At 37.5% G+C, this 12,848-nt stretch overlaps 1 protein-coding gene and 1 long non-coding RNA gene across 2 annotated transcripts; both read right to left on the bottom strand.

Annotated features, from left to right (window-relative positions):
• Nucleotides 1-1,057: 1,057 nt before the first annotated feature.
• On the bottom strand, nucleotides 1,058-4,229 carry LOC114646138 (uncharacterized). Its single transcript, XM_028794185.2, has 4 exons — nucleotides 3,869-4,229; nucleotides 3,335-3,585; nucleotides 2,218-2,377; nucleotides 1,058-1,222 (listed from the first exon to the last, which is right to left on the bottom strand). The coding sequence occupies exons 1-4, from the start codon at nucleotides 4,227-4,229 to the stop codon at nucleotides 1,062-1,064; spliced, it is 933 nt and encodes a 310-aa protein (XP_028650018.1). The 3' UTR covers nucleotides 1,058-1,061.
• A 75-nt stretch (nucleotides 4,230-4,304) lies between these two features.
• Nucleotides 4,305-5,472, bottom strand: LOC114652818 (uncharacterized). Its single transcript, XR_003716449.2, has 3 exons — nucleotides 5,395-5,472; nucleotides 4,893-5,083; nucleotides 4,305-4,408 (listed from the first exon to the last, which is right to left on the bottom strand). It is a non-coding gene; the product is annotated as an uncharacterized LOC114652818 (long non-coding RNA).
• Nucleotides 5,473-12,848: the final 7,376 nt, after the last annotated feature.

Here is a 12,848-nt window from a genome sequence, read left to right on the forward strand (position 1 = left end):
GTGTTGGGTTTAAAATCACCCATATTCCATATTCACCTGTTAAACCCACCCAGACAGCAAATGGACACAGTTCCAGATATGGCCCGGATATACTATAACATCAGGACCAGATCTGGCATACAGACCTGGTCCAGTGTCTTTTTGCACAACGGCCCAATACCGGCACAGATCAGGATTTTTTACCTGGGCCAGATTTAAGCCAGAGCTGGACCAGCATCAAATAATTTTGTTAAAATCCGGGCCTTTTCTGGCACACATCCGTTACAGCCCCAGACTGACTCTGTGCCAGATCTGGCCCCTTTAGAGCCAAGTTCTTAAAATTACCTGAACTTCTAATCTGGATAAGGCAAATACTGTAGGGCTAACCTCTGCTGAAATGTTGAAAAAATGTAGATGAAATGAAATGATGATCTTGCCTTAATGAATGAGTAATACATGGTCATCCTTCTAATATTTAATTATACCTAATTATGCCATGGTCTATAAGAACAGCATCAGGAAATCAAGGAATGGGCTAATCAAGGTCTCAAAAGCGTTCTACAGAGATGCTAGCTTACTTCAACTCCAGTTGCGTTGGTGGGAGTATACATTTGTTGGTGGCACTTTCCAAACACATAGCATAAAAAAAAAACCAAGAAAAAAAAAAAAAACTGCAACTCATGACATCCTTAATTTGTAGCAACATCACCTACATGCCCTGTTGAGTTAAATAGTATTTTCTTGTCCATATTCCCTCCTACATAGAATTTAAGTGTCTAGTATTAAAAGTTAAGAGAAAAATAACTGAATGACAACTTTCAGTATATAACTGGTTTATTTATTGTCATGTTATATAAACTCAATGCGTTGCATGGATCAAAAGATGTCAACATACAATACAATTCCAAACAAACATATATTTTAATATATTGAGTATTTTAACAGTTCAAATATCCAGTAACATGGTTAAAATATAAATATAAAATGAGCACATTTGCAGATAAGTGTAGGATGCAAGTACAAAAATGAAGAAATCTACCCAAAACAGTAAAACAGCAATAAACTTTACTATTAAATTGTGTTTACATCAGTCCTGATTCAGAAGGCACTGCTGCCTGCACTCTCCTGCAGCGCTCCTTGCGACCACCACCACGGTCAGATGCCAAATTGAACCACCTAATGACAAATTTATTAATGTCCACATCTGTAGCTTTGGCTGCCACATGACTCTGGCGAACTGCACCTACAGGCAAATACAGAAAAATAATTATCAGAAACATTAAATGGCAAACAGTTGCTTTAAGGCATTTCCCATTAATAGAAATGGTGAAATAAGGATTGGCACTTGCACTACTGCATAATGACCACACAGCAAAGCTTTTTGAATACAGGAGAGGCAAAAGATTTACTAATGATATGAAATCATTTATGCTTGATTTTAGTGAACTTTTTAAATACTGATCAATAAAGGCTATGTACAGATTGTGGACTGACCTACTCACACCTTCAAGATTTTTTTTGTGGAGCAAGTGTAAAAATAATTAATATAGAAAAATTCACAACAGTTCAATTGTAAGGTTGAATTAATTTTGCAGTTTTTCTCTTATTCTTTACTTATTATTATTTGGGGTTGTGGATAAAAATAGTACAATTAACTCATTTTAAATACATGACTCTGTTTTAAATAAATGCTTAAAAACCAGAAACCCTCTCCTAATGATCTTTCTTAATATAGAGGAAACTCCAAGTACTCCTAAGAATGTGGCAGGAGTTTTAGGAGGAGCAGAAGGTGTTAGAGAGAGACCAGGAAAATTCTTTTATTTAATAATTGCTATTTTCCAGAAATCTGTAATATTTAAGGTCTATCTTAAAATAATATGTCATGTCATTTTCTAACCTGCTTAATTCAGACCAGGGTCAGGGAGGGCTGGAGCCTTCCCAGCTAGCTTTGGGGCACATTCAGGAACAAACCCTGGACAGGACACCAGTCCATCGCAGGGTGAACACACACAAAGGCCATTTTACAATATACTGAACCTGTATGCCTTTGGACAGTGGGTGGAAACCAGAGCAGACACAGGAAGAACATGCAAACTCTACACAGAGAGGACCCAGGAGGCAAACCCTGGTCTCCTTACTGCAAGGCAGCAGCACTACCACTGAGCCAACAAAGGCATAAAATGTAATATCTTAATACAATTAGACTAATTTCATATAATTGGATTTGTTGATACTTACGCATAATTAGAGTTTTGGTTGCCATTTGACTGAAGGCCCATTTTTCATTCACTCCCTTCCAGTTTATCTTTTTTGCAACATCATCTCCAAAAATATGTGAAAGAATATTCCAAGTGACACACTTGGTATCTTGTCCTCCAATAGATGCCAGTACAGAAATCTACAAGGACAAAAGATAATATACAGGCAGTGGCTTTAGAATTTAAACACTAAAATATATGCAGAAACGGCATCAATTGTCACTCTGAAGCACATGTCTTTTGACTTTGATGTGATGATTGGCATTCTGACAAATATTGTTCAAAAGTTACACTTTCCAAATTAAAGTTAATGTTAACCATAATGTTAACTGTAATTCAATCCAGTAGACATTAATTTTGTAATAATAAGAATATAACAAAGGAAGCACAAAATTCATGGATTGTAATGTTCAGAAAGCTCAAATGACATAATTTATATTTGCAACTCTTGTTATTGTACAAGGAAGTTTTCTTGTAACTGTAGAGCTATTAAATATTTTGCTAAACATAGTCCCTTACACAATAAACATCCTGTAACAGATAACCCACCTAACAGCTAAAACAACTATATTACTGCAAATTTGGGATGACACTTATATAAATACTACAGCTTTATGCAAGCAATGGTTAAACTGTTCTTCTTGTATTTTAAATATATATATATATATATATATATATATTTTTTTTTTTTTCAGACTTCAAAGCTAGAGTACATACCACTTCCAGCACAACAGCCATGCACAAATAACTGAGAAGTCACATGGGCATTGTGTGCAAAATACACAGTACTCCCCTGAGAAAAATAATTACTAAAGAAAAAAAAGAAAATGCAGACTTATTTCAGACATTCTACCCATGTCATGTCATACTTTAAAACTAGTTTATTTAGAAACAAAATATTTTTCCATTGAGAAGTAACTTTGATTTGACAGTTTCTTATGTTGCCTATGATTAGCATATAATGTGAAGATTTGGTCTCATCCTATTATGTACAAAAAAAATTAGCAATTGTTTAAAATTATGACACAAAATGCAAGTGAATATTTTAAATTAAACAAAATCAGAAAGAGAAAAAAGTCTAGCTTTACAGTCCATACCATGTTCTTTTTCTTCAAAGCATTGGTTGGTTGTTTCAACCAGGCTTCAAAATCATCCACTTCCTCCAATGATTGTAAAGGAAACTGGACCTCCTCAGGCATATCAGGTGAGCATTCAATGTTTAGCCGCCCAGATAGTGAACTGATCATGACAGCCAATTGTGACAGCTGGTGCTTCACATGTTCAAGCAATGTGAGGATATGAAGATCTGCAGCCGAAAAATAAATACCAACAAAATATAAAAAGGATACTATTCATTTGAATACTTTGTTCTTTATTGGAAAATGCAATGAATCCTACTCCTGCACTTTGGAGCAAACACAACTCTCATACACGTTAAAAGAACATCCTTTGGAACATATAAAATTTGACATTTTAAAAACCAAAACACTAAAAATTAAGGAATATACTGGCACAAAATGGACAACAAATACCATAACATATCTAATAACTTGTTGACTTATGCTCCGATATGTTCAAAAGGTTGTTGAATATGTGAAACAAGTACAATCAATAGTCCGATCATAACTTACCAGTGCAAGGTATTGGTTCTGTTCCACATCGACCCACTCTGTAAGTAGGCCTGAAGAGTTCAGAAGTATTTTGCATTTTTGGAAGGTTCCTGGAATTTTGTTGAGATGTATTTTCAGAGAGCAATAGTGACTGGTAAGGAGGTGGCACCTGAAGCGAAGAATGTGGTGGTGAGCGACAAGGTAAAGGTGGTGATGGTACCTGAGGTGCAGAATGTGGGGATAACAGGCGAGGTCCAGTTGACTGTTGAGGTTTTGAAGATCTTGTCAAGGGAACTTTTGTTTTCTTAGCTAAGTCTTCATGTTCACTTTCATAGTCAGTGTCACCATAGTAGTGGCTCTTTACAGAAGATTGAATGTGCATATATTACTCAAAACAAAGGTTTCATACATTCAACAAAACACAGGTGAAGTTGAATCAAACTTACATTGGTTTAATTGCTCTTTTCACGCTGCCTATATCCCCCTCACCATCTGTATCCAATTCTGAAGTTTGACAAATCAAAGACTTCTTCATCCCTTGCCATGCAGACATGTAATCTCCTAAAAGCATTTCAAAAAGTTAATGTCAGGTGATGTAAACAATGTGCAATATAACATTATCACTTCTGTGATTTTTTTAAATCACTACTACCTAGGCCCCATTTACATATTTTCTTTTTTTGTAATCGCATCACAGTTTGATAGCATTTAACCACCAAAGTGAAACTAGGAAAAATTGTAAAGAGACCTACATGAGAAAGTAAGATTGGGTTTCAATTTGGATAAATGCAATCACTAGAGATGCATGTTAATGAAAGGTGTGAATTGGGCCCCGATTTCTCATGAACACTAGTATGAAGGTTGTTGGAAAAGAGGCCTGGAGACAGCGAAAAATCACATGATTACAACATGAAAATAAGGCTTTAGACAAATGTTTGTTGCTTTTCTATAAAAAAAAATGAACATCAAGAAACTAATATTTTACAGCAATATTTCTCTGGTGAAAGGGATTAAGTTAGGGACATATCTTGAACATTTCAATTACCGTAGGACTTTAGTACTCTAACATCGTGCTTGGTCCAGTCTGGGCCTGGTTCCTCAGCATATCTTGCTGCTTTGTTGAGTCTTTGATCGCTCTTATAATTTGGCCAAAAGGTTGTGCCATCACTGTACCAATTCTGTGGTATAACAGACACAGATTTTTGTTCATCTATAAACTGAACTACCAGAAACATCCTGCAGAAGAAAAAAAAGACAGTGTTCAAAATAAACATAATATTTGCATGTTGCACACAAAATGCATTACCCAAACAGCAGGTGAAACCACCTAGCACATCCTCACCCCTGATTTTAATAAAAACAAGAATGCTTTATTGACTATTGATGAAAGGTAAGCTTTGTTTGGTAGTTTGCAATGTGCAGAAAGTTTATCCATTAGCCACTGAAAAAAATTGTTTATACACAAATGAAAATGATATATAACAAAGTACAAAGTGAAGCGTATAAATGCATCAACAGTAGAGTGAAAAAGGGCTCAACGTACTTACAAAATGTAATCGTGATTCCATCTGTGCTGACTAATGAACAAGTAGAACAATCAAAAATGCTATTTACATAAAATAACTCTGATTTAATATTTTTGAGATTGAAGTAAAGGTATCGCCACAGAACCTCCTCTGTGGGGCAGAACTATGCACTTTTGACTGATGGCTGACACATTTGCAAACTTGATTGTTTCAGATATCTGAGAAATGCAATATATATTTAGGAAATCTGACTTAAATGGGTAGGTAAAAAAGACAGACTTTTTTAAGAACACCTTGTACACAACATAGACATTTTCACTGGATTCAACAATATTGTATATCATGCACACATCATCACCTATAATGAAGACATTATCTGCTGTTGAAACTTTAATAACCCATTGTTCACAACGCATTTGACGGTACTGTCCAAGTACAAAAAGTCCATCTGGAACTGGTCCAACATAATGGGGTTTTTCCAAAGACTTTGACACCAGACCAGTGGGTGTGCAAGCAGTTTGCTCAGACAGTCTTCGGACAATCTGAGCAAGTGGACGTTCAGGCTTTCTCACAAGTTTCTTAAGTCTTTGAAGGTGGTTTTCATAAGGGAAAGATGAAAAGCAGTCTAAAGAACCATGCCGCTGTACATCCAGAGGAAGATGGACTAAACAATGTACATTGTATACAAGCTGATCTTTGCCATAAATCTCACCAAAATGGTTCACAAACATTTTAAGCAATGTTTGAGCATACTGACAGTAGAATGAAGAAAGCACTGGACTGACTAAAATTGAGATGGCAGAGAACAACAGCATGAAGTTGTTATACATCCTGTTATCCAGGAATGAACACAGAACAACAGGGCCCGTGTAAAGTAGAAGCAGTCTAAATTCTGTTGCTTTCCAGTGGTCAATTTCTCTCAGTGTCCGGGGTTTCCGGGCAAATTCCACTGGTATACAAGGTCGCAAGTCATTTAAACGGTCAGATAATCTAGTAATAATGTTTGCAGGTAATCGAAAATTTAGAGGACCTCTGAGCCAAATATTTAACAATTTCCTGACAACCCCCAAACAAACCAAATGCATGTAATCAACTGGAAACTGTGATACCATGCCAATGCTTGTTCCTTGAAAAGCATGCAAGCCAAATAGATGATTTTCTTCATCAAGTTTTTGTGAAAAAGATTCATCTGTTCGGAGTGTGTATTCAGTTAAAGGAAAAGTCATCCTGTTGTTGACATACTGCCCTCGCTGTGCACATTTGTCGCATCCATGATATCCATTATGTGCTTTTGTGTTCTTTAAAAAAGCCCTGGCAGGTGTGTCACACACAACAGAATCTACCTTCAGAAAGAGCAGTTTGCCATTAAAAGAAAAACCATTTTCTAATTCCCTTAACTCGGTAACAAAATCTTTCATAAACTCCTCAGATGACTTTGGTTTGTTTGGTCCACAAAATAGTCCAATAACAACAGGCATTTTCATACGAAGGTTGAGGAGAAGTCCCAAAATAGGCCAAAGCTGAATGCTAGTGCTTTTAAATAAGGGCAACCCATCCACATTGATCTGCAACTTCAAGGTAAAGCCTTCTGTGACTGAGCTTATGGTATCTGAAAGAATTTTACTGATTGAAGCAAGGATACCAAAATAGTAATAATGGCCACCAACCTTATTCTGAATAGAATACCCACTCTTAGTATTGAGGAGAGTTCTTGCATCTTTTGCGAGTTCAGGATGATAAAGTCTCAACAACCCTAAAAGTGCTGTTAGAGCAACAAGAGATATTCCAAAGGTTAAAGCCCAGTTACAAATACTGTCACTGAGGCTACATGGCTCTTCTAAATTCTCATCAGAATGCAGATCCAAATCAGACTCATCCTCAGAAACGTCTGCTGACTGAGGACACACAAAAATGTCTGCTGTGTTGTCTATATAAATGCCCTCATTCTCCACTTCACTTCCATTTTCAAAGTCATTTTGCTCCACTCTCTCCTCATTTCTAAGATCACCTTCCTCCATCCTTTCCCCATTCCTAATTCCAAATGTAAAGTTAAATCTGCAGTTCTCCCTCATTTGCTGAAGTCTCCTATCAACATCTCTGCGTGCTCTTCGTCTGAGGGTTGAACCCGATACCACAGAATCAGCCATTTCTCACTGCTGATTATCACCATGCACGAACTGCAGGTCAAAAATATACACAGAAAGAAATATAAGTATGGTTTAACATGTTACTGTAAAATATTGTGTGTGTAACTTTGTGTACACACTGCCTACTGGTAAGCAAATATGTAAATAATGTTTGATCTAGCTAAACAACAAGCTTACAGTATTTAATTCAAATATAAACCAGCAACAGTATTTTTTTGTTAAATTTAAGCTTGGGCTGCACACCAATCCCACTGAATAGCATGCTACAAAATATAAATGTCTTAAAAACAAAATATGATTTTTACTGTCATTTTGATAAAAAATAAAAATCTTTCAAGTGATGTCTCCAGATCTGCACTGGAATTCCACATTTTAATTTATACCAAAAAAAAAAAATACAAATATTAAATGCTGTTATTTTTACTGTAGACATTAAAACAAAAATGGCCCTGGTGCCCTGTCCTGGATTTGTTCCTGCCTTTGGCCCAATGCTAACTGGAATAGGATCCGGCAGCTCATGCAACCCTGGTTTGCATTAAGTGAGTTAGAAAATGACTGACTGACAAAAATAGCTACTACCTATCAGCAGTAATGCAACAGGTAACTACTGCAGATGATCCTTGCTTAAATAAAACAGATCTACAAACACATTTAATTAACAGCTTTTTAAATGTGTACCAAGATTAGACAAAAGTCACCAAAAGAAAAATAATAAATGAAATCATCACTGACAGGTAAATGCCTCCATATCACTTAAATTGTCAGTCAGTCATTTTCTAACAACCTGAGTAGTGTTGTAGGGGTTGCTGGAGCCTATCCCAGCTAGTATAGGGTGCAAGGCAGGAAGTAACCCTGGATAGGGTGCCAGTGCATCACAGGGTGAACAAACATACAAAGCACACACTAGGGTCAATTTATTTTATCCACCTAATCTGCATGTCTTTGGACCGTGGGAAGAAACCGGAGCACCCAGTGGAAACCCACGTAGACATGGGGAGAGCATGCAAACTCCACGCCAGGAAGACCTGGGATGTGAACCCTGCGGTCTCCTTACTGCGAGGCAGCACTGCTGCCATGCCACCCTCACTTAAATTGTAACCTATATTGCTTAAATTATAATATGACAAAAAAGACACTAATTAATTTACAAAGATTTTTTTTATTATTTAACAGAAGCCAAGCTACCATATACGTGAATATATATTTACCATTCTAATTTGAATATTCACAACCATTCACTTTTAAAGGACAGAGAAAATACATGTAATGTACAGATTATGCTTGTGAAATGTTGCTAAAGTATAAATCCCCATCAGGATTCTACTAAAATATTTAAAATAACAACACATTAATGTTAGCACTTTTTGTATCTACATTTAACAAATCCTTTATATATGTTTATCATGTAATTTTTGTACAAATTAGGAGTGCAACCTGAATCCTATTGGCACTTTATTAAAGCGAAGAACTAAGTAAAGACTAAATTGTATAAGCTTCCATAAAATAAACCGACACTGAAAAAGTTTCTAAAGCAAAACAAACTACCACAGGCGTAAGTCCGTTCAATTAAAAGTGTTTCGTGACCGGCAGGTCGCCTAAACAACATTTCCCCGTATTCGCTGGGCGAACATGCACCCAACTCCCTTTTCTCCGCTCTGACGGCAGATCGCGCTCTATTCGGCGGTCCTCCGACATTGCCCCTGCTTTCACGATTCACCAACGCAACCCTCTCCAGCGGTCGCGAAGCCACTTACAATGAAACACAAAAAGGTTAGACCACTTTTTTTTTGAACACAGCGCCAACTAACCCTTATTTGGTGGAGGCTAAAATAAACTGCACAGGAATTTAACATCGTGGCCTAATATGTACAAATACTAAAAATTATTACAGTGAGATGCTAATATAATTCATTACATTTCACTTTAACCTGCTATGATGGCGGCACATATATAAAAAGCTGCTGAACTTCTCATAACTTTTAAAAATGAATTTTTGACTCACTTCCTCTCAGAACAATTCCGTTCTCTTTGTAAATGTTTTCAGACTGCTCGTTGTGGCGCGCAAATTTGAGCGCGAACTCAAAACATAAGCGTGTTAAGAGATTGAACTGTCAATTACTATACATGACGAAATGTGGGCGGATCCATTTGTCCCTCCCACAGAAGCACGAACTGAGCTTGCCGGAATACAGACGGATCTGTTACGGAGTCAAAAAAAGAATGTGACTGCTATACGACTTTGCCATGTTGTGGCCGGATCTGTTCCTGAGTCAGCTGCTGTCGGGGCATTGTTTAGGCCACGGGAGACTCTTTATGCAACTCTAAGTATATTTGATCCACCAACCCCACTAGTAACACCTGAGGTACACTTCTACTTCCATCATTGTCAAAGCCAAGTGGGATGCCTTTCCCTTTTTAACTGCTGTCATTATAACCTCTCGTACACTCCATCTCACACTTCAAAATCTCACAGTCTTGAAGCTCAATGCTCCTTCCTTCCCTCTCCCTCTACTCTCAAGTTCATGCATGCTGCCCTACACGCCGTTAGTTCAGCTTCTGTTGTATTAAACAGAAGATGGTTTCACAGTCGCCTTCCAATATCCCTGTGGGCCTTTGGCCCACCCCACCCATTCTCCTCCCCCTTCAATGAGTTGACTCGTTTTCACAATGAGCTGTCAACAGAGGAAGTGTGCTGCTCCGTGGCAGCCTGGCTACACGGCCCACTAAATACAGCATTGGATTTCTAGGTCATTTTTTCTTTTAATGTTTTATTTTTAGCTTGTTTGGTTCTAAACAACACAGCTTCCTGAGCACGTGTTGACTGTTTTGCTTATGTTATGCTACCCATACAGGATGGCAATTAGTTCAGCTGGTCAACAGAAATGCTCTATTGTGGTCTTCATTTTTTTAGAAGAAACAATGTTATCTAAGAAGATAGCCTGAAACATTCTAGCAATAGATTGTCTTGTTTTTGTTTAAGTGTGCAGTCAGCCTTACCAACACCCAAAGGATGTCTTATTTCAGTCCCATGTTAAGCTTATAATTCACTTAAGCAGTGACTGTCAATCAGTGTAGTCAGTTGCATTGCCCAAATTGCTGCACTGAAACGTTTAGGATTCTTGGTTAACTAGGAGTTTTGGTATTTCCTCCTGAGCTGATCCATGAGATGCATTTCTGATTTGAAATGTATTTCTTTTTTTTAGTTTTCAGCATTTATGAGCTTTGTAAATGATTTATTGATTGAGTGGGTTTTTCATTTCTAGTCACATATTTGCCTAGCACTTATGTACTTGATCTTTGCCTCTCAAAATAACGTCAATGATCCACCATATAAAATGAAAATTATTTTCTGTGTTTTCTCTGTTCACCTGGAGGATGACAGTTACAACTGTAATTTGGAATGTTTGGCTAGTACATATATTTAAACACTCAAAATAAACTTTCCGTCGACCTTTAAAGAAAAATTATTATTTATATTTTTATGTGATAATCATAAGTCATGAACACCCCATTCATTCAATGGCCAATGACCCTAAAGTTATCCTTGCTGATTCACAGCTGCTTTTTCAGTTGGATTTCAGACAAACACGGCAACATCCACCTAGACTGAATCAGCAAACTATATCAGCAGGACAGACACTAAAGTAACAACCATGTGATTGTGTGTGAGCCAGCTACACAGATAAACAGAAACAAAGAAGCTACTACTTAGGTGGGATGGCATACCTATAACTATGTAAACCAACTACATTAATACAGAAAACTACACACACTCAAGAGGCACATAACTCAGTCGGCTGTTTACCAAACCAATGCTATTCAAAAAGACAGACTGCTTTGTATAAACTGACCAGCCACTGCCACTCAGCTAGAGACAAGATCAACAACAAAATCTGAAAAATAAAAAACTAAAAACTGCAGTGTCACAGTAACTAATAAGTGACTTAATTCTAGTGAGGACAATGAGATGCTCCTAAGTTCAACCTTGTACACACAAATAATGCTGTAAATGTGTGAAGAAACAAGAACAAATTCAGTAAGTTGGCAGAGAAAGAATCTCAAACCCAAACAGAAGTTGGCAACAAACTTACTTTGTTTCCACACCTCATTTGATTAGGAAAATGACTGTCATAATGTGCATGCAACACACACAACATCTTGGATACCTACAATGTAATGGAAGCCTACTTTTCTGTAACTGTAATGCTCATCTGCACTGTCATTTCTGACCATGCCTTTTTCTAGCACTTTGGAACCCATCTACTCAAAAGTAACATCAGCAGGTCAGCAGGCATACAACAGGGAATTCAGCTTTAAGCGCTAACCACTGTGTCATTCATTTCTTGGCAGAACACTCTGTCATAATTTAAGAGACCTGAAAAGTAATGCACACAACTTTTTTTGTTTTTTTTTTCTTTCTAGAATAATTACTTAATAATTTACTGTTTAAAGCTATTCAAATCTACCCGGTAACTAAAGCTGAAGATTCAAAATCTGTGAAAACTGAAATATTTATCAAGGCAAGTCATTTATAGTGAAGCAGGAACAGTCATTAAAACAGAAAATATGGCACAGTAAAATCCAAAGACATTGTGGGGAACAGCCCAGACACAGACAGGTAGACATGATGGTTTCACCACGCACACGTTTATTTACAATATTTACAGTAATATGGTGCACAATACCCAGTGCTGCAGCACAAATCACCCCTTCAGTCCTGGCCACACAACACAATGCCTTCACAGTCTCTGGTCCGCCTCCACTCCTCTCCACCGAGCTTAGTCCACTTCCACCCGACTCTTGCCATTGAATGGAGGGAGGCGGCCCCTTTTATACACCCCCGGAAGGGCTCCAGGTGCTTCCCGACACGGCCCACAAAGCAACCAGGGCGGTCGCCCCCTCGTGTTCTGGAGGAGGCGCAAGCCTTCCTCCGGTCCTCCTGGGCATCCCGGCCGGGCATGAACCCCAGCCGGGTGCCACAACATTCACTCCAGTGCCTAAACACTGTTGAGGACAGAAAAAAGGGGAATTTTCTACTTCACTGATAGTGTTGTGCAAAATATCTCCTAGTCACTCAATTGTATACAAAATTGGATGCTGTACATGAGATTACATATCAATACCAAAACAAATGGAACAATGTACTAAAATGAAAGTGCTAAAAACAACAGAAAGTCCCCACACCATGTCCTGACAAAATAATACAATGAATTTCTTTAACATTTTTACATATTGTTATATTACTAATATGCAAGTATTATAGCTATTAATGCTATCTTAAGTAGCAAAAATGTCCCCATCATACTTACTTGTACATATCAATTTTCA

This window comes from Erpetoichthys calabaricus, chromosome 1 (assembly GCF_900747795.2).
Source record: "Erpetoichthys calabaricus chromosome 1, fErpCal1.3, whole genome shotgun sequence".
NCBI lineage: Eukaryota > Metazoa > Chordata > Cladistia > Polypteriformes > Polypteridae > Erpetoichthys > Erpetoichthys calabaricus.